The 27,076-nt window shown below is 46.5% G+C and overlaps 2 protein-coding genes across 3 annotated transcripts; one reads left to right on the forward strand and one right to left on the reverse strand.

Moving 5' to 3' along the window:
• The first annotated feature begins 9 nt into the window (after positions 1-9).
• lrp12 (low density lipoprotein receptor-related protein 12) lies at positions 10-6,674 on the forward strand. The gene is made up of 11 exons (XM_029514129.1): positions 10-790; positions 1,116-1,172; positions 1,247-1,382; positions 1,541-1,743; positions 1,969-2,216; positions 2,591-2,740; positions 2,821-3,042; positions 3,127-3,393; positions 3,630-3,832; positions 3,917-4,049; positions 4,148-6,674. The coding sequence occupies exons 1-11, from the start codon at positions 724-726 to the stop codon at positions 5,078-5,080; spliced, it is 2,619 nt and encodes an 872-aa protein (XP_029369989.1). The 5' UTR covers positions 10-723; the 3' UTR covers positions 5,081-6,674.
• Positions 6,085-26,103, reverse strand: rims2b (regulating synaptic membrane exocytosis 2b). Of its 2 annotated transcripts, XM_029514127.1 has the most exons (37): positions 25,963-26,103; positions 25,651-25,767; positions 24,989-25,021; positions 24,762-24,863; positions 24,190-24,400; positions 23,874-23,992; positions 23,288-23,441; positions 22,907-23,141; positions 22,565-22,840; positions 20,340-20,404; positions 20,042-20,161; positions 19,867-19,966; positions 19,656-19,779; positions 19,493-19,539; positions 19,298-19,386; positions 19,178-19,213; positions 18,132-18,262; positions 17,786-17,957; positions 17,538-17,697; positions 16,837-16,905; positions 16,622-16,757; positions 14,962-15,012; positions 14,802-14,858; positions 14,648-14,707; positions 13,286-13,395; positions 11,534-11,965; positions 11,340-11,381; positions 11,191-11,229; positions 10,708-10,730; positions 10,524-10,621; positions 9,751-9,888; positions 9,392-9,576; positions 9,132-9,267; positions 8,911-9,023; positions 8,664-8,765; positions 8,321-8,460; positions 6,085-8,096 (listed from the first exon to the last, which is right to left on the reverse strand). In XM_029514127.1, exons 2-37 carry the CDS (start codon positions 25,764-25,766, stop codon positions 7,908-7,910), a joined length of 4,410 nt encoding a protein of 1,469 aa, XP_029369987.1. In that variant the 5' UTR covers position 25,767; positions 25,963-26,103; the 3' UTR covers positions 6,085-7,907. The 2 variants fall into 2 exon arrangements, with proteins under 2 accessions (XP_029369987.1, XP_029369988.1); XM_029514128.1 differs by lacking the exon at positions 19,178-19,213.
• Between the last annotated feature and the right edge of the window lie 973 nt (positions 26,104-27,076).

Here is a 27,076-nt window from a genome sequence, read left to right on the forward strand (position 1 = left end):
TGACGCCTGCAGACTGTTGTTGTTCAGATGGAGGCAAAGCTAGCAGCTAACGGCTAACGCTTATTGTGAAGATGTCAGACGGACACACTAAGAGATGCTCGCGCTGCTAGTCGTCCACTTGGTTGTGTAATTTGTCGGGTTAGCTGTCCCCGTCCAGTTTCACGTCCTTGTTGTTATGGAGGACAGTTAGCTCTTCGCTTAGCTCAGCTCTTTTAGCATGTTTCAGCTAATCGTCCAGTGTCACTAATGTTAGCTTCGTTAGCCGGTAGTTAGCTTGTCTTTATGTCATTTTGCTAGCTGCCGGTTGTTGTATTTAGCTGACTCGTTAGCCTGTGTGATGATATATCATTCCGGGTTTATGTCCGTTTCCGTATTCAGACCACAGAGGTTGTTTTTATGATGAAATATGTTTATTTATTGAATGCTTCAGTTCTCTTAGCTGAAATAGTTAACATTAGCTGCTAGCTTGCAAAAGTCAGATGTCTTTGTTTCCATCGGCAGCTGGTGGTCTATGATGTCAGAGCAGGTTATCTTAGTTAGCAGGTAGATTATAGTAGTTAGTCCAGATTGGTCAGTGTATTACGGTGGCACAGAGATAAATCAGACACACAGGCCTCAGATCAGCTATTTCAGGGTTGTATTTCATGCGTGGCTGACATGCATCAGTCAGTCCACTGACCATCAGCACTGAAGGCGACAGCAGGTGGAAACATCAGGGGCATTATGGCCTTCAGATCGGGCTGGAGGCAGAGCTGCTGCGCCTGTGTTGTGTACTGGCTCATACTTTCAGGTGAGTTCACTGACCCCAGATCAGCTAAAAAGGACTAATAACTGTTATGAGTTTATATTGCTGAAAATTAAGGTAAAGGTTTGGGGGGGGCAGCACTGCACATTTCCTGCACACCTCCACTTGTTTGAATGTTGAATGATAATCATGGCTCCTGTGGGTCTGTGGAAGGTGTTTGTGTGTGATGTTGAACAGATCAGTGACTGAGGCTTATGTGAACACAGCCAGTTATTGTGCTGATGTCAGGGAGTCTACTTGTGTTGGTTTAACAGTACAGCTGTACAGACTTATCTGTGACATCATTTGCTGCTGTTTCTTTTCTCTCCAGGATCCATCACCGCGTCTCAGAGGAACGACAATCTCTATGTATCAGGAATCTCGAACGGTAGGATCGCTACAACAAACAACACACAACACAAACTGAACATCTACATCCAGGCACTAAATCTGTCTCTGCAGCTTGTAGTGACGTGGCCGAGCTCCTGCGAGCATCCAGTGGTGTCATCACCAGCCCCGGATGGCCCTTCCAGTACCCAGCCAAACTGAATTGCAGCTGGAACATCAGAGCTCGACCCGGAGACACCATCACCATTAGGTAACACACTACCTTTTCATTCATTAATATTCAGAAGTTACAAGGTTCAGGATGACACGTAGGGTCCAGTAGTCAGAGCTCACAGAGTCTAGAACCAGATGTCAGAAGTCACAAACAGGTTTGTTGATGGTTCTCTCTCCTACCTGGTCCTTCCGCAGCTTCCAAGACTTTGAGCTCCAAGGCTCCCACCGCTGCTCATCAGATTGGATGTCCATCAGCAGCTACAGGAGCCTGGATGGACTGAGGGTCTGTGGCTCATCCCTGCCACCTCCCTACATCTCATCCCAGGATCATGTCTGGATCCACTTCCACTCTGATGACAGTCTGACAGGAAAAGGCTTCAGGTTGTCCTATATCAGCGGTGAGGATCCAAGACTTCCTTTACTGAGTTTGTCTTGGATAGGTGCTGACAGATGGCAGCAATGTGATGATACAAGCCTGATTTAAGGCTGATGTGACCACTCTGATCCCTCAAACCTGATCTGGGAAGGTGGGAAACGGATAAATGTTTTGCTGGACTGTTGCTCGGTTGCAGGTCTAACAGTAATTGATCAATAACTGATGCTGACCTACCTTGTTGTTGTAGGTAAACCGGAGGCATCCAGCTGTGACGTGGACCAGTTTCACTGCTCTAATGGAAAGTGCATCCCAGACTGGTGGCGCTGCAACACCATGGATGAGTGTGGTGACAATTCAGATGAGGAACTTTGTGTGGACTCGCCGTTCTCCTTTCAACCCTGCAGCCTGAACCAATTCCCTTGCCTGTCCCGCTACACTCGCATCTACACCTGCCTGCCCCACAGCCTGCGCTGTGATGGTAGCATTGACTGCCAGGTAACAGGTTCACCACAGCGTCACTGCTATGCACAGGGACAAGGAAACATGTAGTTTGTCAGATTCATGTCTGTGTCAGAAGTAGGCTAAGGGTGATAAATAGGATATCAACTGTATGTCGTGTGCAATAATGCAAGGCACTCACACCTGATGTCCCTTGATGTTTGTGCTTGTACTGTGATGTGAAATAGACGGGGTCATGTGACCGGTAGTATTTGTATTGTGTAGGAGCTGAGTGAGTGATCCTGTGGATCACAGCGTTAGTCCAGAGGTTGGAAAGTTGGAAAGTCTTCCCTCAGCAGGAAAATCCGGTCATGTGGGCAAGTTTTTGATATTGCTAGTCAAATGGTCACATGTTGGTATTTGTTTGGTAGGACCTTGGTGATGAGATTGACTGTGACGTTCCCACATGTGGGGAATGGTTGAGGAACTTCTATGGCTCCTTCAGCTCCCCCAACTACCCCGACTTCTATCCTCCAGGGAGTAACTGCACATGGCTTATTGACACTGGAGATCACAGGAAGGTGACCTCTGACCCTAGAGCATGTGATATTAGCATGTCTCTGCACATTCTCTGATGTCTAATCATTTCCTGTTCCTGCAGGTCATCCTGAGGTTCACGGACTTCAAACTAGATGGGACAGGTTATGGTGATTATGTGAAGGTGTATGATGGTTTGGAGGAGAATCCTCACCGCCTCCTCAGGGTGCTAACCGCTTTTGACTCCAGGGCGCCAGTTGCTGTAGTGTCATCATCTGGTCAGCTGAGGGTTCATTTCTATGCTGACAAGATCAACGCTGCTCGAGGGTTCAATGTCACCTACCAGGTGTGTTAATTTCGTCGACACCAATCCACCTTCATGTTCTTAAGGTCGGCAGGCTGTGGTTAACTTGTCTTCTGTGTTTTTAAGGTGGATGGGTTCTGCCTGCCGTGGGAGGTTCCCTGTGGAGGGAATTGGGGATGTTACACGGAGCAGCAGCGATGTGATGGGTATTGGCACTGCCCCAACGGTCGTGATGAGCTGAACTGCTCATCGTGTCAGGAAGATGAGTTCCCTTGCTCCAGGAACGGAGCTTGTTACCCCCGATCCGATCGCTGCAACTACCAGAATCGCTGCCCCAACGGGTCAGACGAGAAGAACTGCTTTTTCTGCCAGCCGGGGAACTTCCACTGCAAGGTACTAGACTGGGACCAGCTCCACAAGAGAAGACGTTATCAGAATCAGAAATCTAGCCAGGTCCATACTTACACCAAGACTAGATTTATTACCAGGACTGAACTGGGATGTTCTCAGAACCCTGACCTGATTTAGGACCAAGATCAGGGCCAGAACAGAATCAGAATGAGAATCATAACCAGACCAGAACACAGGACTATTCTGGTGTGTATGACTTTGATCTCTGATCTCTGCAGAATAACCGCTGCGTGTTTGAGTCGTGGGTTTGCGATGCTCAAGACGACTGTGGCGACGGCAGTGATGAGGAGAGCTGTCCTGTCATCATTCCCACCAGAGTCATCACGGCCGCCGTCATTGGAAGCCTGATATGTGGCCTCCTGTTGGTCATCGCCCTTGGCTGCACCTGTAAACTCTACTCACTGCGCATGTTTGAACGCAGGTGAGCACAGAGCCACCTTCCCTGTCACCTGACCTGACCTTACAGCTGCTGTGGGGACTCACACTCTCTGATTGGTTATTGCAGGTCATTTGAGACACAGCTGTCCAGAGTGGAGGCAGAGCTGCTAAGACGGGAAGCCCCACCCTCCTATGGGCAGCTCATTGCCCAGGGCCTTATCCCACCTGTAGAGGATTTCCCAGTATGCTCTGGGAGTCAGGTATGTCAGCCCCCTTGTTTCATGGTCATATGCCACCACCTGCTGCTGCGCTGTGTCTTGCATATTATTGATTTTGTCCTTTGTGTTTCTGTCCTCAGGCGTCTGTCCTGGAGAATCTCCGTCTGGCGGTCCGCTCTCAGCTTGGTTTTACCTCCCTCAGACTTCCCTCCTCTAGTCGTCATAGCAACCTCTGGCGCCGACTTTTTACCTTCTCCCGGTCTCGGCGGTCAGGTTCTTTGGCTCTGGTCTCAGCTGACCTGGAGGACAGTGCTGGCACTGGGAGCACTGGGAGTTCTGGTTCTGACCTGCTGTCTCCAGATTCGGACGACACGGACACAGAGGGGGAACGTGCGAGGGAGCGGGGTGTGGGTGCGATGGGGGGGTCAATTTCCCCACTCCCCCAAAAAACCCCGCCCTCTACTATTGTGGAGGCTGTGGCGTCCATGACGACGGCCACAACCTCCATTGCCTCAACACCTGGCCAAGATCGATGCCGTGACCAGCCCCGAGAGGCCCCTCCACCTTCAAGTCCCATCACCATGGCAACATCCAATCCAGAATGCCACGGAGATGTCTCAGAGCTCTTGGCTCCATCCACCTCTGCCCTGCATCGTCTGGCCCAGAACCTGCACCGCCTCGCAAGGAACTTAACTAGAACCGGTCCAAACCAACAGAACCAGGCTTGGATAAATCACAGCCCACTGCGCCAAATGGAGACAGGAAGAACGGGGCACGAAGCTGCAGAGCGACGAGGGAGCAGGGAAGAAGAAGAAGATGTGGAGCTCCTGATTCCCGTGTCAGACTCTGATTCCTCCTCATTGGTCAGTGATGTTCAACAGCCACTGCTGGAGCCACACTCCTCCACCGTCAACCATCCAACCCACCATCACCGAGGACACGGAGGTCGAGGAGGGCGGGATGGCCCATGTGAGCACTGCGGGATGGTCCACACGGCACAGATCCCAGACGCCTGCTTGGAGGCCACGGGCAAGATTGAGAGCAGTGACGATGAGCTACTGCTGCTCTGCTAACAGGCTAACTTGTAGGGCTAACAGGCTAACTGACACACTTGTATGATCAATTCTACCGAGGCACAGTCTGAAGTTAGCTGACAGGCTAATTGACATGGCTGATACTGTCGAGCCTGTTTTGTTCCTACAACTGTAGTCAGATAACATGCTAAATGTCTGGCTAACTATATTACCACCCAAACCTTACAATCCAAATTTTTGTCACTTTATACTTTATGCTGGACAGTGGCTAGCGAACGTGCTAACTCATCAGACCAACAACAGTTAGCCAACATGCTAACACTTCAGAATGGACAACAGCTAGCCATGGTCTAAAACTTGTTAGCATGTTGACCGGACGAAAGGTTAACACTGTTTGTTCCCATTGGTCCATCTGTTATACACACACACACACCACTCCAACTGGTTGGTACAAAGACATACTGGTACGACACTGAACTGAATCCTGACAGAGCAGAGTGAATACTCAGTGCTCATTGATTATTAATTACTGATCTAATTGATGAACCTCATCTACTCTCTAACATCCTGCTTTCTTTTCCTAATCTGATTGTTCATCAGTCACAGGTTTGAAAAAATCATGTTCAAGACGAGTGAACACGAACTTGTCCATCTTTAATGTTCTGTCTCGGGTCAGAATTTATTCTGCAGAGACATTTTGTTTTTTGGCACTGATGTTCCTTAAACTGTCTAATTCTTACTACAGCCACAACATTAATCCTGTTGACCCCTGAAAAAGCAGTTTGAGTATCTTTAGCTTTAGCTGGACGACCTCCTGGTCACGCTTGTGGTAGTGGTCCTGCGGAGTCTTTGGTCCAGGTTCCTGTTTGGCTCCCCCTGATGTTTCATGTTTCTGCTTGTTCATTTCTTTGACTGGTTCTAAAGGGAAAATAAGGCTGTTCTTAAACCTGTTGGTTCTGAAGGTCCGAAAGTTGTATTTGTCTGGCTGATAGGAATCAAGAACGTTTATTAAAAAGAAAAATGCTGAATCAACTGTCTGAAAGGTCAAAGGCCACAACTTGTGTTTACATTTATTGTTTAATAAGAAAGGGTCAACGTTTCAGACTTGTTGGAGAAGATAGGATGGAGCATCAGAAATAGGTCCAGTCTGGACCTGTCTGTATCTGATCTTTGTTCCATGTTCTGGTTCTCAGATCTGACCCCCCGTGTGACTGTGTATATTTATTATGATTAATATGACTGTGTTGTTCTTTTGCTATTGTGTAGTTGTTTTCTGAGCTGCATGGTTCCAGTTCTCTGTTAGTTTTTCTTTGAATCTGTAAAGTTAAAATCTGTTAAACTGCACTAAAGATTAAACGTTCACATGAAATATGTTGACTGATTGTTTTTGTTTGAACTTTGACTTCAGTCCTCAGTTAATAGTTTATGAAATATTTAAGTATTTTACATAATATGTGTAATATGGGTCATTTATTCAGCAGTAAATAAAGAAGCCAGATGTACAGGTGTAATGTTGAATATTATAATTACACAAAATTTGTTGTTGCCTGACATGCTTAGAAACTCCATGGTTATGTCGTTATACTCAGCTTGAGTACCCCTCCTATATAGGGAATGTCTCCCACCTTACCTCTCCCCTTTTGCTGTTGCACTCCATGGGAGAGCTTTCAAAAATAAACAGACTGCCTCCAAAGATATCCATGGTTTGGGCCTTTCCATCACAACACAACGCAGACAGCAGTCCAATGGTTACATATGCTTCTATCTGGTGGTACCAACCAGAATGGATCAAGTTACAGATAAAGTCCAGAGCCTCCAAGGGTCACATGACTATAATACATATAAAGTCGTTTGTTTAGCTCCTAAGGATTACAGCTCAGTTAAATCTGCTGTCAAGTCCCATCAATTTAAAATGACCACAGAAACATTTTGTCAAACTGAAATTAAGATAAAATTCAGCACATTTCTAAATTATTCTTGATGTTGAAAACACATGATTTAAAAAACCGAAGAGAGGAGATGTCTTTGCAGGAGGAGCAGAAGCAAGAGAACCTCATAGTACCCATTCATGTCGGTATAACCGGCCTCCCTAATAGAACTAGATCCATCAGCTAGTAGAACCCTAATGAACTCCAGTTATTTTGTAGCACTGGTAGAACCTTACAGAACTTGCTGTGTAAAAGATAAAAATGGAATGTGTTATATGAAAAATAGCCTGATAGAACACTATAGAAAGGTAGATGTTCCCAATAGATCCTTTTAGGAACAATGTTATATCTGTGATATTGGTAGAACCTGAAAGAATTGACATATCAGCCTAACCAATAAAATCCGATTTAGAGTCATAACAGTGACACAAGTAGAACCAGAGCTGAGCTCCAGGAGAATCAGTTCTTCAGAGTATTCTAAGATTTACAGTTTTTTATTTTCTCTTGTTCTTAAAATGTTCACAGTTGATTTTTGGCTCTAATCACTTTCCATGCAAAAACATAAAGAACCAGGCCTCTGTGTTCCTGTGTCTTCATGGAAACTCATGCTTTTGTCATATGATTTCAGAGGAGCTGCTGTGATTGGCCGCCTCCTGAAGGTCACATAGCCTCACCTGTCTTGTCTTTTCCCAGGATCCTCTCCTGTGGGGGGCCCCCCCTCACTGGGAGGGAACTAGTTCGTGTCACCATTATGGGGTGGCGTCTCCCGCCTCCTCTCAATGACATCATAACACTGTGGCATCAGTGCTATGATGTCATCATGCAGCATGCAACAGCACAGGAGGAACGTGGAACTGTTTTAAAATCTGCCTGGCAGCAACAAGTTCCGTCTCCTTTTCCTGTTACTGTGATGGTGAAGTCAGTCCCACCTCCTGATGCTACGACTTGTTGATCTCTGTTTCCTTATTTGTCAGAGGTGCCAAGGCAGGGTCCACCAATGAGGTGGCAGGAAACAGTTTAAACCAGCCAATCACCATATTGGATAGGTCTAGATCATCCAGTAAAATCTGTGCAGCACCCATGAAAGATTTATGGTCCATCCGGCCGTAGTCCCCCCACACAATTATCTGGAGACAGGTGGAGGGATAGAGGGACAGAAAGGTGGAGGGTTGGACAGACAGATAAAAAGGTTAGAACTCGTTCCACACTGGAACAACATGGCACAAGACAAGTAAATCCACATCTCCATTGGCTCCATTGGCTGATGAAGGTCATTTGTTAAACGGTACAGGATAGGCAGCCTCTGACACCTCCAACCTCCTGACCGCCCCCCAGACCCCGCTGCACTCACCTGCAGAACCTTCCCCTCTGGATTCTCCTCAAACTGCAGCTGCTGTTGATAAAGAGGGTCCAGGGTTTTTCTGGCCAAACGAGTTCGTCTCTTCAGGACACACTTCCCATTGTCCATCAGGTAGACCTTCACATAGGGAGCTACACACAAATGGAGACAATGGCACACAAAAACACACAATTAGACTCAGAGCCAAACAGGCAGAGATGTGACACAGAAGAACAGTGTCAACATGGTGGTCCTGAATCAGTGTGTGCACGATTTTGCTTCATCTTCTACCTCTTCCTTTTTCCCTTTTATGGTCACAGTCAGAAATTATGTCATGTTGTGACTGTCTGTTCACCTGGCGTATTCTTGTTGCCTTGTTTACCCACAAGTCCCCGGGCTCGGATAACCTCCACATCCAGACGCTCCTTCCTGTACACCATCCCAATCTGGATATCACCTGATCCACAAACAGCCAATGACAGGAGCTGCTGTCAGGTGATGTGACATTTCATACTTCACAGAAATAATAAAATTGCATCACTCATGACTCGTGAAAAATAATGTCGACAAAGATTTAAGGTAAAGTTTTGATTGGGCATTACCCATGGGAGGCGTGGCTAGAGTCTGTCGTCCAGCCAGCTGGGCGGGGCCTAAACCATCAAGGAAACCAGTAAACTGTTGGTCTGATGCCAATTTGACTCCTGGAAAAATCAGACTGAGGAGATGGAGAGAATAAATATATATGAGTGAGGAAATGCCATCAAATATGAATCTTCATAAAATAAAAAGAAATGACAGATTGAAGAGGAGTGGCCTCTCCTACGCTCCAGGCTTCGGCTCTTCTGCATCAGGATCTCGACTTGGTTGTCGAGTGAAACGAGATTTAAACTCAATAGCCAGACCCGTCTCCACGCTCCTCTGGACAGGAAGTCTCACCACCTTCTTCTTCTTCTCCTCCTCTGCACGGTGTGATGGATGAAGGAGTAACGGACGGACGGACAGACAGACAGACAGACAGAAGATGATGAACACTCAATCACTTCCTGTCTGTTTGTCGCCCCAACTGGTCACACTGAGACTGACCCTCGGGGTTGAGCTGGGAGGCGCTCTGACTCTTCTTCCCCAATCCGACCATTCCCATCATCCTCGCTCCAAAACTGGAGCGTCTCTTCTTATCATCGTCGTCATCGTCGTTCCTCCCCAGTGAACAGATTTCTCCACCAACACTTGAGGACTTTGTGAGAGGAGCTCCAGCCGCCGGCGTCAGCCTGCAGAAGGAAGAGGGAACAAACAAAGCTGCCAATAAGCCAATGGGGGCGGGGCAAAGACAGACCTGAGAGAAGAGACAACAACACCTGTCGATCAGTTAAGGGGGTGGGACATCGTAGGGGAGTAGATCAAGGTTAGGGTACTGTTGCCCGGACCACTGGTTGGTCTCTTACTTTGGAGGCTCGGGTTCTTCCACCTCCTCGCCTTCCTCCACCGACTCAGACTTCTGCAATGAGCCACCACCTTCTGCCACAACTTCCTGTGTTCCTGCCCCCAGCTCCAATGATTGGCCCCCGAGAGCCTCCCCCTGGCTGTCTCCACCAATGAGAGAACAGGCGCAAGCAGGCAGAAACACAGAGAGAGACTGATGAAGAGTGAGCCATGCTAATTTAAAGAAACGTGCTAATGTGACTAGCATGCTGAGCTAACATGCTAATTTAAAAATAAAGAAGACATCAAATCCAAAATGAACATAAACCATCCTCAATGTAAACAATGTGGATGAAGAGACCATAAATCTACCCCTCCAGGGATGGAATAATGGTGCTGTGTACCCTGGGCCCTTGAACCCCTTCAGGCTTTATGTGGATGGTTTAATATGAAGTGTATCTGTGCAGCAGAAATGATGATTGTCCAACTATGGGAAACATGAACCTGGGAGACACTCTGTCTCAGTTTAGGCGACTAAATGTCCTATAACACGCTCTCCTTGGTGTCTCCTTCTTGCCTCACTTCCTTCATCATGTTCACATCAAAGTTGGTGGCATGTCTTCTTTGTTACTCTTATTATTGCAGCAATTTTTACGAATCAGAGCTCACAGGAAGTGAGGTCACTTACATTGTCAATGGAGTTTTGTTTGTTTGGTAGCATTAGCAGCTCTGCTGAATGAAGTTGACCAATCATCCCATAATAGGAAGCTGCCCTGTTATTGGCTGCTGCTCTCACCTGATTCTGTGGACCGGCCGAGTGTCAGAGGTGCTCGACATGGCTGACACATCGCTGACATCACTGTCTGATGATTTGAAGGACAGACTGTCCCTCATCTGGACACACAGAGGACAGGTGAGCAGGTTTGTGACATCATCTGTGATTTCAGTATTGTGTCATATGATGATGATGTCTTGTTCACCTTTGACGGATCCTTCATCACAGCTGCAGACAGAAGAACAGAATCAGGTTCAGGTTTCAGGTCAGTCATGCCACTGTGTTTGACAAGGATGTCACAAAAGTGACAACACATTGGCTCACTGACATCATGACTTTATGTATGTGATATCACAGTGAGTTGTGACCATACAGGAAGTTCAGAAATTTAATCATCTTTACTTTTACTGAAACATCTGAGAACATAGACTTAAAGTCTACCTTCTCCATGGGGCAGCACCTCTCCTTCATATGAAGAGGATGAGGATGATGAGGATTATGATGAAAAATAAATAGGAAATTCCACCAATTAAGAAATGACTGACAAACAATTCTAATCACTCAGAACAGAAGAGATTGACCGGTCCGGGCCTTAAAGTCTCTGGGGTCTTTATGGGGTCTCTAAGGTGTTTAAGACTAATCCTGACCCTGTCTCTCAGGTGGGTGTGGCTAACAGGTGGTACATTACCATTGGCAGTTTTTTTCTGCTGGTCCTCCCACGTGACCTCTACATCAGGGCAGACAGACAGATGTGAGTGGTCAGACCACTCTGTTCATCTGACATCAAACCAGTTGTCAAAACCAGTATGAGGATCACCTGAGCCACCTGAGACTGACCTTTTCTGGTCCCTCCAGGTGTCGCTGACCGTCTATCTGGCTCTGACATGGACATGTGTGATGACATCAGCATAGTGTAACCAAGATGAACACATGAATGAGTGAAGAGTGAGACAGAGGTGAGTCTCAGCTACTTGTCTGAACTAGGCATGCTGTTTCAACACAACCTAGTCCACATGACAATCATGATGTACCTGGAGTTTGTGGGGGTGGGCCTGGCGAAGAGGCAGGTGATGGGGCAGGAGTAGGTGTGGATACGGGGGTAGGCGCAGGTGCAGGAGGTGGGGCTGGTTGAGAAGGGAGCTCTGATTTAACTACAGGATCTGGGGGTGGGACTTTGACCGGTACTGGAGGTGGAGGGGGGGGGGCTACAGTTTCAGCAGCAGATGCAGTGGCAGGAGCAGGGGCAGGGGGAGAAGTAGCAGTAGGCGCGGGAGCGGGAGCAGGAGCAGGGGCAGGGGCAGGGGCAGGGGCAGGGGCAGGGGCAGGGGCAGGGGAATGAGCAGATGGGGCTTGGATTCGTATAAGAGGAGGCATTTGATGATTGATAGGGGAATGGGCCTGCTTGTTGTTAGGGGGAAGGGCTACAGTTGCAGTCGGTGCTCCTGTGGTGGGCGTGGCCAAAACTGATGGACAGCAAAACATAGAAAATGAAAAAGAAAAGATGAAAGACGAATGAAATGGACATGTTGGTGCAGATAACTACCTGAAATATTTCAACTAACCAATCATATTGCTAGTTTTAGTTCTACCGGCATCAGGGATCAGGGGGTCAGATGTCTAAACACCAATCCTCCACCTGACACCCTTGAAGTTCACCTCACCTCGACAGCAAACCACTGTTGTTCTTTGTTGGTCTTCTGGAGGGCACTACGCATAAGTATCCTGGTCTCTCTGGTCTGCTGCCCAGATCATTCCAAAGTTTCTACTTTCTTATGGTTTTGGACTCTCAGCTAACAACTTGTCTTGAAAGTTTGCCCAACTAGCAATGACACCAAAATTTTGAGGGTCATGGAACTACTCAAACCTGTCTGCCATGCTAAGGTAGCGATTGATATTGGATCCACCAGAGAGCTGGAAGATCTTGTGAAGGAACAAGGTACATGTGCTTCCATAACCAGCTAACTGCCAGTTACCTGGCTAAGAATCTGGCTTTCTGGCTCCTTATGGTGGATCCCAGGGTATTTTCAGACCAGATGGCATTTGTAGTCCCTCCAGTGAGTTGGAACTAGGAGTGATTCTTAGACTTCAATGAATGAAGTGGCATGAAAGCTTTTCATCCAGGGTCATGTCATGGGGTCAGACCTGGGAGAGTTGCTGAGGGCCTGCACCTTGAAACATAGTGCCTAGATGGGCTCAGTACAAAAGACCCACGTGGACCCATCATCCTTTGGTCTCACCACCCACAGGGATAGACTTTGGGGTCAGGTGTGTTATAGACCAGGTGGTAGATGACCTAGGCCTGCTGAGTTCTGGCATCACAAACTAGTTCAAGTAAATTTTTCCATACAAAATGCCCAACCTTTTCTCTGGTAAAAACAAATCAACCATTCCTGCCACTTGAAAGTTCCAAGTCCAACATCTCCCATACAACAGCTGTGCTAGTGCAAAGATGAAGGACTGAACTGTTCACTAAACACAGATCACAGTTGTATCTGTTTACATGTCAGAGGGTTCTACTCTATCTGAAAGACACAACCAACCATTAAACCACTAAAACCATCTTTATTCAGGTGACTCAGTCTTAGTCTGAAACAAAAAGTCATCAGACAGACCACTTCATAACCCTGCAACCGTCTGAGGTCATCAAAATGTAAGAGGACCAACCCTGAAAAGCCTGCCTGACGAACCCAAACTGTGACCTCACTCAGTGTAAAGTTGTTAGCAGCTTATTGGTTGGATGGAGGCATCACCTTACAGGAAATTAACCTCTCTAACAATCATACATCTGTCTGGAGCGCCTTTCAGTGGGACAATGGGCAGCTGGCGACCTTTGCGGCTGCAGTCGGGTGTTCCTGAAGGACTGGTCTGGGTCGAACCACCTCGAGGGTCTGCCCTGTTGAGAAAGTCAGATATCAAACTACCAACCTTAAGGGAAGGAACTGAGGTCAAACATCAGACGTGTGCTGTTGTCATGTGTGTTAGATCATGGCTAACATTCTCCAAGAAGTGCCAAGAAGGCCCCAGTGATCTTCCTTTAATCAACACACTGATCACTGGTTACATGACTGATTGCAGCCATACACCACAATTACCAACACAACACAACAGTAAATGCATAACAAATGAACAACAGCAACATGCAGTCAAAAAGGTCGTTCAGAAAGACCAACCCTAACCCAAAAAAAGGTGGCAATGAGCAAAAAGAAATAAAAGATTAATTCAACAACAGAAATCATGTAACCATGAATCAAAGACAACAAGTGGTTTGATGTCACACTGATCTCGCTATAAGCCGATCAGCAAGCAGGGCGGGGTGTAAAGACATTATTGGTGCAGCCAATCCTCAGGCAGACCCCATGTCTCTCTGTGGATAAAACCTGCCTTCAAAGCAGCAACAATGGAGACGGAGACTGTTTTTCTTTGCTCAGTTGTCGGTCACCTGGAGAGGGCAGGTGAGGAGGGGGCGGAGCCTCTGGGATTCATGGGAACAGAGGTGGCCTGGTCCATGGAGAGTGATTGTGTGTAGATGGGTCGGTCCACCACCGCTCGCTGGTCAGCTGACCGGGAGCGACTATAGTAATCCTGGCGGTCCATTCCCCGACAGTACCTGTACATTAGCATGATATCCATCACCTACTGACACCTTATCAGCCAGCGTGCCTGCAGGACGCGTTTATGACAATGCTGGCAGGATCAGATGGCTATACTGTGTGGATGCAGCGAGGCAGGTCACCAGGAACTGTGATTCACTGAGTGCTTCAAATCAAAATCCAAAGAACATTTTCCATCATCTAGGGGCAGCATCCCAGGGTACATCATCGGCCTTGACTGGATGTTTTTATGACTAAATAGTTAATTACAGCATGCAATCACATTTCAGACCACGACTACCAACTGCTGCAGCTGTCAAATATACAGGGGACCACATTCCCGATGGACAAGGACTTGATTCCTTCTAAAAGATCCTGCAGGTCAACCTCTGAACTGAATTACAAAGTCCAGGAAAGCTGGAGGTAGAATTCAGGTCTCTGGGTTGGAAAAAGACTTGAACCAAAGAAACCAGAGGGGATCCTCAGGGGATCCTCAGGGGATCCACAATGGAACCACAGAAGAACCAGATCTAAGCCTGAGGACTGTCAGTTTACCTCAGCAGTTCTTCGTCGAAGACATCAGGTTCGTAGGGGAAGTCTGGAATGAAGTCCTGACTGAAGAACAGAAAGACGTCACAACCCTGGAACATAGTATTTTAAAGTCCACTTCATCTTCTACACCAAAATACCCATAAACCCCAGTGCTCACCTATAGTCCTCACAGTTCCCATTCATCATGTTGTTTGTCCAGGAAGAGTTACAATATCTTTCACACAGAAGAATATGATGAGAATAAGGCAACAACTACTGCAGCTAATTGTACTTAAGGTTCTACCATTAAAGCTAACTTCATCCAGTAGTTGCAGTACCTTTCATGGGAATCAAGAGAGTTGGCGACAGATATTCTCCTCAGTGATCTCCTGCACAGAGACAGACACATCTGTAACGTCTGTACTGCAACCAATTATAGAAACTGTACTAAAACTATGTGTACAGTTTGCATAATATATATTTGCTTTGAATAGACTCTTGATTTAAACCAGCACTATGACTAGAACTACAAGATCTGGTCCTGACCTGGGTACTGGTTCTAACCTGTTATTCCAGTCTTTCCTGGGTCAAGCATGAACCAGGTGGTGTAGTTTAACTTCAACTTTTAACTTTCAAATTTTAACTTTAACTGGAGTTTATCTTGCAAGACAAACTTATCAGACTGTGGTCGGCAGATGTCCAGGTGACCCAGGTCAGGTTGTTCTGTGTGTTGCCATGGTTACCTATTCAAGCTGCTGTAATGGCTAGCATCAGAGTATGCTTGGCTCAGTTTCGAGCCTCGCAACAACCGCACAGCATCTTCCCGGTACAACGGATACAGGGAGTTACTGCTGGTGACCACAGGCCAGTGTTCAGCAAAAGTAAAAAGAGATCAGAGGTCACAGAAGGTCACAGTGGTCAGTCTTGCTTGATTGTTGTCCAAATTGTGTCCAGTTGTTGTCTGATTTTAATCTATTTTTTCGCTGGTTTTATCTGATCTCATCAGTTTTCACCTCATCTTATTTTATATATTATCACGTATGACGCGGGTGGAACGGTGAAGTTGTGGTTAACTCCATTTTCTGGGTTCAATTCCTAGACCTTTCAGTGTGGTCCTCTCTAGGTACTCCAGCTTCCTCCCCAGTCCAGACCTGCACCGTTTCATTACCTTGTGACTGTAATTGGCCAGTAGGTTTGTCTGTGAATGGTTGATTTTCTGTAAATGTCCTCCTATGATGAATGGCGATCTGTTCAGCCCCTGCAACCCTGACTTACAATCAATGGATGATGTGCTCCTCCTCCTAATCTCATGCCTAATCACACTGATTTCATTATGCCAGTCCAATGTAATCTAAATTCCTTTTATATATCAGTTATGATTATATGTACACTACCAGTCAAAAGTTTGGACATGGGACATTAAATGTGAATAGGTGAGTGTGTCCAAACTTTTGACTGGTAGTGTATTTTATAGATAATCTCATCTCCTGTGACACTATTTCATTTTTTCTAATCTCCTTGAACCAGATATCTATTATTTTATCTGTTCAAAATTATTTCATTTGATTTGATCTCATTTACTTTCATCTTATCCAATTTGTTTAATTTGATTTAACCTCCTCTGAGCTTTTCATCCAATCCTGCATCTACTCATGTGTTATCTTTTTATTCCTCGTCCTTTTTGGCCTCTTTGTCTAAATGTTCTCAAGTTAAAATTTACAACTGTGGATTTGTCGGGTGTTGACTTAATCTAACAAATCAATTCATTTCTGGTAATGCAGGATATGCATATATGTCATCTGCTCTGGTGATTAGGAGTTGCATTTCTGTTTGTTTTATGTTCTGAGCTTCCTGGTGGAGGCGATTTTATCATATCCAGTCCTAGCATGAACTCCACAGACTAAATGATTTATCTCCTGTCATGAGAATTATCTTGAATTATCTCAGATATTTCATCACATCCACTCTCATCTCAGTTCATTGTCAGCAGATCATTACCTGTGAGGAGGCGGTTGGCTTGGTGACCGAGACCTCATCCTGACCACGTCAGATCCTGAGCAATGATTGGATGCCATCACCTGCTCTGGCACTGAGAGGGTGGAACTGTGGAAATCCCGCCCATTCTGCCTACAGTCTGGAAAGAAACAGGTAGAATTTAGCCATCAACCCGAATAAAAGTCTCTGGACAGTGCAGGATGGGAAATGTAATTCACCTGATATCACCCCGATGCCATCTTCACAGTCATAATCTGAAAACTCACTGTCACTGATCCTCTGAGACCCTGGGGGGACAATGGGGACAAGCAGGAAAGGGGTGATAGGAAGTGTTAGCTGATAACCCTCCGCTGGAAGATGTCACAGAGACAGGAAATGACATCACACATCAACACTAATGTAACCCCCTTCTAGAAGGTTGAATCTGTTCCATTACAGTTAGGGTTCATCCTCAGACCCTCACTCAAAGCCCTGAACCTCCGCTAGAACATTCAGGAATGACTGGAGCTACTTAAAGGTTGGTGAAAAGGCAACAAGTTCCTTCAGGACCTGACCAAGATTTGTGGATATTCAACCGCTGATACCCTTTAAATTCCTCTGTGACCTGATCTACCTCTCAGAGATCAGGAAGGTCTTCAAGAAACATGCATCCAAGCTGATGAATCTTAAAACCTTCTTGCAGATTATTTTAGACTATAATGGGGAAATATCATTAACATTAGCATCAGCAGCCTTAACAGAAATTAATACGCAAAACTTTTATTACCTGCATTAAAGTAAGGACTTTTGTCTTGCAAAGCATGATGGGAGGAAAGCAAAACAAAATCCACAAACAAATGAGGGGAAAAAATAAGGTGATGAAAAAATACACAAACAACTTTTTAGTCAGAGATGTAATGAAAATTTCATCAGGTCTCACTCTGAAGTCTCCTGCTGGGCTGACTGTGCTCTGGCTGCAGGCGCCGCCTCTGCAGGTAGGGGGAGGCGCTAGGCAGAGGCAGAGAGGAAACATCATGAAGCTGCAGTTTGTACCAGTGAGGCTGATCGTCCAGTAGTGCTGACTCAAGCTCGATCAGGACCTGGGGAACACAGACACTCTGAGGGTCTTCACTAGAGATCACTTCATCTGCTCTCAATGTGCTCTCAAGGTTCTGTCTGTGTTGTAACCTCTCCCAGGAACTGGCTCTCCTCTTCGCGGACCCGGGCCTGATCCCAGACAGTCAGCTCCAACATCCGCTCTTTGAAGTCCCGCCGGTGTACCGGAAAGTACATGAAAGTCTGGTTCCACCGAGGTTCCACTGACTTCTTCACTGTCTTTGTCCGCCGCCTGCTCTTATCACTGAAATGAGAGGATGGGGTGATAAACAGCCAATGAAGAACCAGACCGAAGGTTCTACATGTTATATGATCAGAACCAGAGAACACTGGGCCCCTGTTAAACATCTCTTAAACCTGAATCAGCTAATATGACCTGGTCTATAAATATCAAGGTTCTGATCAGTTAATTTTTTACCTTCTGTCTGGAAGAAAGTAAATCTTGACATAGGGGTTTCTGGGTCGGCCGTCATCTTGGACAGGAAGTTCTTTGGCTCCAAGAACCGTGACAATCAGCTGATGTCCGACTTTATCATACCAAAGCTTCACCTGTACAAACAGATTTTAAATAAAGGCACAATTAAACAGGGTTGTAGAGGAACCCTGGAGACTAACAGAGGAAGTGAACCTCATAGAACAGGAGGGAGCTCATTGCAGTTGAGGGAACCCACAAAACCCACAGGACCCTGTAGAAGTGAAAACGGAAGGAAACCAACAAAACAAAACAGGAGGTGAACTGCAGATTAAGAGACAGCGGAAGGACCCCCACTACTAAGAATATTGGGTTCCCCTGCAGAAAACCTGTTAAACCCCCAAAATAATTCTACTCCAAAATCTGTAGAGCCCGATAACAATGGAAATGATGCTGAACAACTGCAAATGATCCCGAATGAAAAGCTGACAGGAACTGGCAGAATCATTCAGGACCATAAAGAACCATGTAGAACACGAGTCCTAACATTTGAACAGATGCTGAATTTAATGACACAGCAGAGACTGAAGTAAAACCACAAAGAACAGAACTGAAAATACAGTATGAAACAAATAAACGGAACATTTAGATTAAAACAAAGCGCGAATTACCCTCATCGGAAACTACAAATCAAAAGAGGAACCACAAAGAACAAAGAACCGAAAGAGTAACAAACAGCTGGGAACAATAGTTATGTCTAATTAGACTGGCAGTTATGGGGGCAGGACAGAATAAAAACAATTTGAAAAAAGACAGAACCCCTTGAGACAGCAAAGGAACCCTATAGAAAAGAATTAAACTCCCAGCAGAACAGTAGATGGAACACAAACAGAACTGTCATTTACAGAACATTTTGTTCCTTTGCATTAATACTAAAGCAACCAGCTGGGAGGCGGGGCTATGACACAACTAACACTACTCAAAAATGAAGAAATCTAGAAAAACTGAGTCACTCAACTACAACAGAAAGAGCTCTGGGTTCTAAAGTGTACCTGGATGCGAGGAACCAGTGGACGCCTGTTCACAGTCTGAAACAAACACACGACACCATGGAGACAGACCTTCACTGACTTGAACTTTGTGACAATGCAGTGCATGATGGGTAAACTTACAGAGATTTGCCCAGACAAAACACTGGGGCTCATTGGAGACGTGACTGAGATGGATGGTCCAACTTTCTGAGAGTCGAAGGAACTCGAGCCTGAAGGGACAGAAGAACCTTCTGAGTTTGTAAAAGACCCGGTTCAGTTCTCACAGAGAAAGACCTGATTTTCAAGGTTCTGTAGCTTTGAGTTGAATGAACTCACTTGAGTCCAGCTGGGCTTGGGGGCTCTCTGTTGCCTTAGAAACATCTCTGGGGAACAAAAACCAACACGTTAAAGTAACGTTCTAAACTCTAACTGGACAACCAACCTAAAAGGCTTTCATCAGTGAAAGTTAATGTGGCCCCTTACACGACCTTTGACCCACCGTATGAGCCGTGACACGACCAGCTCCACCTGTGGCTCTGGTTTGGACTCTAGGATAATGTTATATACTTCATTAAAGGTGGCACCCTGAAGAACCCGACCATTCCACTCCAGAACCTGATCACCTGGACCACAGACACAGTCATCTGGTCACAGGACTGAAGCCGCTTTCTGTTGCCATGGTGAAAGTTACAGTACAGTCAGGTGTTTACCTGGTCTCAGGTGTCCCACAGTGTCAGCCAGACTTCCTCTCTTCACCTTAGTGATGAAGGCACAGAGACGACCGGACTCTGTCATCTTGCCCCCGACAACCTGAAAACACAACGGCAATCAGCAAGGAAGAGGAAGGGGAAGGGGGGGGGCTGAGGGGTGAGGGCTGCTGATCACCTTCAGTCCCAGTAGTGCTCCTGTATCTGTAGGAACTGTCCCATCCTTCATCCTCTTGTTAAGCAGAATTCGACCAATCAGACGCTCTCCGTCTTTAGATGGTTGCCATGTGACTGGTTGCTGTGGAATCACAGGTATACAACTGGTGGGTGTGTCTGTCAAAAATCTAATCAAATGCATTTTTATGTCATCAAATACGAACAGAGTTCCTTCTAGGTGTTCAGCTTGACTAGAAACTGTGTATAGAATTATTTAGAGTCTGTTTTGTGTCCCTATTTCTGAGGGGTGGGTGTCCTACCATAGACACGAGTGCAGGCTCTGGTTGCCGGGAACCATGATCCCACCACTGACTGTCCATGTCTCCTAGTAATAACACATCAGGGGAAAGGTCAGAGGTCAAACATGGTAGAAGAAAAAAAAAAAAAAAACATTTTTAAATGGTCCAAGATGAAGTGACATTACACATCTACATGTGGTGTTAGGGTTAGGGTTAGGGTTAGACATATCCCACAATCTCACACACAGGCATGAAGGAGATGGTTCTAGATGAGGCTCTTGGTTGGGGGTCTAAGGATCCACAATCCGTCTTTACTCAGATCAGTCAAAGCTGCTTTAGACTTTGAAGGAGGAGCAGGAGCTTCAGTAGAGGAAGAGGAGGAGGTGAAATTCCTTTCTCCTCATCCTCCATGTGTCTGTGGTTGTTGATGCCTTGAGCACTGCCTGCAGGTAGTACTGCACTTCATACCTGAGTAATGAGATTAACAGAGTTGCTCCATCTTTGATCTGTAGTTCTCAGTTAGCTTGCAGAGCTAATGTCCCTTCACAGCAGCCGATGTAACAGAGTTAGCCTGATGTTAGCCTGGTGGTGTTAGCTTGGTAAGAGCCAGAGCTGCAGCCTGGTGAGAAGTTAATTTGCATGTCTGACAGCAATCTGGTCAGTGAAGTCCACAGGTTGGGTCAACATTGCGCATTCCCCCACTGCTGAAATCCACTCAGTCACAAAGAAATCCAGATCACCAAGATATTTTAACCACAAAGAAATCCACATTGTAAAGAAATCCAGATCACCAAGATATTTTAACCACAAAGAAATCCACATTGTAAAGAAATCCAGACCACAAAGCAATTAGATCACAGAGAAATCCAACAGATTACAAGAGACCCAGCGGTTGTTGACACGTTGATCAGGGCACTGAAATGTTGTCTGGTTGGTGAACTCACATTGTGCAGTCTGTGCTATTTGTGTATCCAAAGTGAATCCTGGGGCCGGTAATCCACACTCTCTTCTTCTAATCCAATTGAACACAAGTGGAGACAGTGATTCTCTGCTAGACCCACGAGTTCCTCTCTAATCTGGATCAGTCATCAGACCAGTTCTCCAGGATCTCCTGATGCTCTGAGCCTAGACTATTCAGGTCTGAGAGTCCATCGAAGGCTCTCCTGATTCCTTTTTGGGACCTGGTGTGTTCAAATCAGCAACCACAGAAACTCTGAGCTGCTCTGTCCCCTCCAAACCTGTGAGGAGGAGCCAGAATGGTCTGAGCCAATCAGAGTTCATTATCTCTGACCAGGTGACTTCTGGTCCAATGAGAAAGAGGCAGCAGATTAACTCTGTTGCCTGATTTCCCGAGAGACAACCTGAGGCAACTGCAATAGCAAGCAGCTTTAACTGAAGCCATGACAATGACAGAACCCTGAAACAATTCCAGAGAACCTCCAGGCACCTTGGTGAGAACAGTTACAGAACGTACAGAACCTCCAAACGTAGAACCTTAGACTGCATCACACAAATGTCCATGATCATACATTTCTTTACTTTTGTTGTTTGATCAGGCTTTGAGACCAATAACTGAAGAAGACTTGAAAACACTGAGACAGGACAATTTCCTGCCTCAGGCCTCAAACCCTGTTCTGTGTTTCTGTGGTCTGTCTGGTCTAGCAGGAACCCCCTGGTGTCCAGTGAAGGAGGAGCAGGTGATTCTGCTCAAACTGTGGAGGTGAACACGGAGTTAGCTGTAAGAGGATTATCACACTGAGCTAATTACTGTCCGAAAGAGACCGCACACAAACGTGGTCTCTCTCTGTCACTCTCTTCTTCTTATTTCCATTTAACTACTCTGATAAACATGGCCCTGCGATGGACTGGTGACCTGTCCAGGGTGACCCTGCCCTCGCCCAATGTGAGCTGGGATTGGCTCCAGCACCCTGTGACCCGGAAATGGATAAAGCGGTTAAAGATGAATGAATTATAAACAACTTTCTTTCCACCTTAAAAACCTTTCACAGAAGACTCAACCCTCCTTAAAGCTGAGATGGTCATTCGGTCACAATTGGGTGGAGTAGCTGACTGACCTGGCCTGACCTAGCTTCATTTAGCTAGCGGTTCACCTTCAGCTATCTATCTTGAACGGAGGCATGAAGTCATGAGGCCTGTTCTACACTCTACTGGACAGTTAGCATGAAGCCATTTAGCTGCATTAATGTCGAAGTTAGCATGTTAGCGGTTAGCTTCAGGTCACTCACTGTCATCGTCACAGCTGGTGTATTCTGGTGTCGTCACCAGATCCTCCTCTGAACTGCTGAAGCTGCCAATCACATGCATCTTCCCCATCCTCTGCGCCCTCTGTGCTGGGCTCTCATTGGCTGGCTTGCTCTTGTGAGCAGAACTCGGGTCCAGGTGCTGAAATAATGGGCTGTGGTTGGGAGAGGTGGGGCTGATGTGATTGATGGCACGGTCCATAGAGAATGACCTTTGACCTGCAGATTCAACCAATCCCTGAGGTCGATTCTGTCGCAGAGCTGAAAGAAGAAACAGTTTGTGATTGATGAAGCAAGGCAGCAATAGGTTGATGGTTCTAGTCCTACCTCTGTGTCTCAGGGACACATGTTCAGACTCAGCTGTTGCGAGGGAGACATCGCTGTGGCGGCGTTGGTGGTGGACCTGGCCAACTTGAGTGAGCATCCTCATGGTCTCCTCACTTGGCAGCGGCTTAACTGGGTAACAAGCAAGGTTTGGGTCACTACAGTAACGGGCCTGAAACTCCTCCTGCCGCAACTGCAGCATCTCACGCTCATCTAGAATCTGATCCAGAGGTTGGTCCTAGTCCAAGAAAGGAGACAAAGTATCACCATTATTCCGATGACGATTGCTCATTGAGACTTCAGATTTAAACATTTAAATTAAATTACATTAACATTAAACATAATAAGATATTTAACAAAAACGAAGACAGTCACTTCAAACACCTGTGAGTGCCAGCGCCCTCGACCGTCTCTGATTGGTCGCCTACAACCCCATAAAGCCTCTTCTCCATTTCCATGGTAGCTGTGCAGTGAGTGCGCCCGGCGTTCCACACCAAAGTCAGGGTCATGATTATATGACTCTGAGGGGCTCCGCCTCCTGGCAATCACATGACCTAGTTTCAGAGCGTGAAATGTGTTCTTCCTGTTTTGACTGGGATATTATTAATGAGGAGGCAGGAAGAAGAAAACACGGTGATGCATAAACACATGAAGAAGACAGTTTCTTACAATTTGTCGTTCAGCTGTCGGCGGTCTGAAGCTTGGTACTGATGCAACATACGAAACATTCAAGCACTGTGTGCGCACACACTCAGGTTTTATAGCTGATATCTGGATCATAACTTAAGCCCTGCCCACTTTATGATAAACCGCTCCTTGTCCTTCCCTCCTGCTCTCTTTGTATAGCTCCACTCACACTGTGGGTGTGGTGTTAGCCTGCTGTGGTTAGCAACTGTAAACAGGATTATTAATCTGTTAATATGATTACATGTGTGTGTCTGTTGTGTGTTTGTTGTATTGTCACACAAACCTCTCAGCAGCCCCCAATGGCCCCCACATCAATGGGTGAGAAACCACGTGTGAGGTTTGTTCCACTGACTGAGTGAGAATTTCTTGTTTCCTCCTGCAGATGTTACAGACCCACATCACCTGGGACAGAGAGACAGAGAGAGAGAGAAAGAGACAGACAGACAGACAGACAGTGAGAGAGATAGAGAGAGAGAGAAAGAGACAGACAGACAGACAGACAGTGAGAGAGAGAGAGAGAGAGAGAGGTAAATGGCAAAGAAAAATTGAGCTCAGCATCTCAGTCAACCTGCCATTCAGACCCTCAGTGCCCACCTCACCTTATTGGCTCTCAGAGGGACACGCCCCCCACAGCGGGCACAGAAGCGACTCTGACAGTAGCAGCACGCATGGCCACAGCCATCAGCAAACTTCGTTTTGCGACAGATGCCGCACGTTGGAGACTCCGCCCTCACCATCTGAGCAGCATCAGGCTCCACCCCCAGCTTCTTCACCTGGTCCTTATACAGCTCAAACTGCTGATGTAACTTCCTGTGGGGGTGGTGAACAAGGCTGGTGGTCCATGCGCTGCCACACTCTGGACCAGGAATGGTCATATGACCAACAAAATTACCATGGACCAATGAGAGACTGACATGATTCAGCTGGTGACCTGTCTGTCTTACTGTCTCACTGTCTCTCTGTCGTTGTCCACCTGACTGTCAGTCTGTCCGTCAGTTTTTAATGGTCATGACTATCTCCAGGGAATCCAGGGACTATCTCGGTCCCTGGATTCAAGTCCTCCACAGACTTTTTTGGTTTGTGTGAATAGTCCCAGACCAGGACCAGGTTCAGTCCCTGTCTAAGCAGAACCAGGGTTTGGTCCAGACCTGCTCAGTCTGGTTTTACTCACGTTGTTGACCCGCCATCAGTTGGACTTTTGACCTGCAGCACCTCAGACACATTGGCAGCAACATCGCTGACCAACTGACTGAACCCCGACAACAGGCCCCACCTGTCCAGGTAACAAAGATAGTCAGCTGACTGGAGGCAGCGGGAAGTCAGTCAATGAGGTTTGGGGAAGAGGCGTGGCCGGGACAGGCACACTCTGGGAGATGAAGATCAGAATAAGGTACTTACGAGGATGATGGAGGTTTGACTTCCTCCTGATCCCTGTACGCACATGATGATGGTGATGGTGATGAAGATGAAGATTAAATCAAATAAAACTTGTCAAAACAAGAACAAATAGAAAACTGATACATTGAAAAGACATGAAGTGTGTGTGTGGGAGTGTGCATCAAACAGAAAAATCCATCTGAGCTTTTAAAATTCTCTTGTAGTTGTAAAATCTTCAGTGCCGTTGCCATGACGCTCCAATGGCATCAAACATTTTCAACTTTATTTCAGATGGTCAGACTCGGCCAAGATAGTGATGGCAGCAGCTTCAGAAAACTGTGATGATGTCACTGAGGTGGTGTCTCTCTGTGTACAGTCTGCACACTTGGCCACACCCCCAGCCAGTGATGTCGTTACAGGTGTTTTCATTGCAGAGTTGGTGGTTCATTTCCCAGGGTTGATTGGTAATGACAGACACTTCCTCTCAGCTCATTCACCAGCTGTTCAGATGTGCCTCCACTACCCACAATGCAACTCCATTCTGACCACTGGGGGTAGATCTGGGGCCATTTGGGCTGTTCGCCAGTTAAGGAGGGAACCTGATGACTACATGTTAACGTCAGCACTAGATGGTGATCACACCGTGGCTCCATGAAGAGTGATGATGAACTTCAGCCTCTTACTTGAGTTTGCTCTGCTCCTTCTGCTGCCGCTCCACCTCCATCAGGTGGCTCAGGTCCAGCAGCTGCGGGTCTAGTCTGACCGCGGTGGGCGGTGCAGGGCCGGTCGGGCCAGACATCCTAAAAGAGGAAGACGTGGTCAGTCATGTGACCAGAGCCCGCCAGTTTCGTGACAGTAATCATAAATGATGATGATGAAGCTGTCGAGGACTTTCAGTGTTATTTAGTCCACCTTCAGGTGGATTCAGCGGATCTCGGTCCGAATCCACCTGTTCCTCCATCATCTTCATCATCATAAACATCATCATCACCCACAGATCGTCCTCTTCACTCCGCGGTCATGTCGCCTTCTCCGGGGCTCCAGTCTCTCTTGCCGGTCTACGGTTCTCTTCCTCGGCTCATCCAGAGCCTGCTGCCCGGCGGTCCGAGGCTCTGCCGCAGCTCTTCCGGTCTCGATGATGATAATGGAGGAGGAGACCGAGAGGAAATAAATAAATCCACCATCGGCTGAGCAGGAAGGGGCGGAGCCACAGCGTGACGGCATTACGCCCAACAAAGATCAGCTAGCCACGAGGTGTGTGTGTGTGTGTGTGTGTCGGGGTGGGAGGGTCTGATGGAGGAGCCAAATTTAGACCTGCAGCCAAAAATAAATCCACGACCCGATTAACTAATCCATAATCCCTTCGATACTCTCATCGATGAGGTCCACCAGACTGGCATAGCTAGCCACGAGGTGTGTGTGTGTGTGTGTGTGTCGGGGTGACCTGAAATTCATCGATGAACGTTCAATGTGGTGACAGATGAACCCGCCCGGATCTGGCCCATCTGACACAGAAGAGAGGAACTGAGCATGCGTAGTGCGATGCCATCACTCAAGTTTCCGATTGGAATAATAAAAGTCGGAATAATAACTGTTCAATAAAAACCTCTAACATCAGGATCACACACACAATTTTCAAAAGAAAGCCATGTAAGTTATTTAAAATCTTTACGAGTCAAAAGTCAAAGTGACATTCTGGTTAAATCAATCAATCACAGACAGATCTCTGGAGCTTCATCCTTGAACCCCAGAAACCTCCAAACAGACTGTGTGTCAAACTAGAACGTCGTAAATTTTTAGGACTTTCATAGTTTCATATACTACACAATTAAGAATTAACCAAAAATAAAAAAATATTTGTTGATACTGTGATTATTTTTGACCTTTGACCTGTGAATGGACCTTGATGTAGTTCTGGGTCAGTCCCCCTCCATCCAGCAGGTGAGGGAGACTTCCACAGGAAATACCTAGCTTAGCACAGACAGTGGGAATAGGAAGAGGAGGGTTAGTTGTCACGGTGCAAAATAAACAAATTAAATAAACAAAAATAAACAAATAAAACCCTAAAATTTGTTGGGTCTACAACTCCATACAGACTTTGGCTTGGAC

Source organism: Echeneis naucrates, chromosome 11 (assembly GCF_900963305.1).
Source record: "Echeneis naucrates chromosome 11, fEcheNa1.1, whole genome shotgun sequence".
In the NCBI taxonomy this organism is placed as follows: domain Eukaryota; kingdom Metazoa; phylum Chordata; class Actinopteri; order Carangiformes; family Echeneidae; genus Echeneis; species Echeneis naucrates.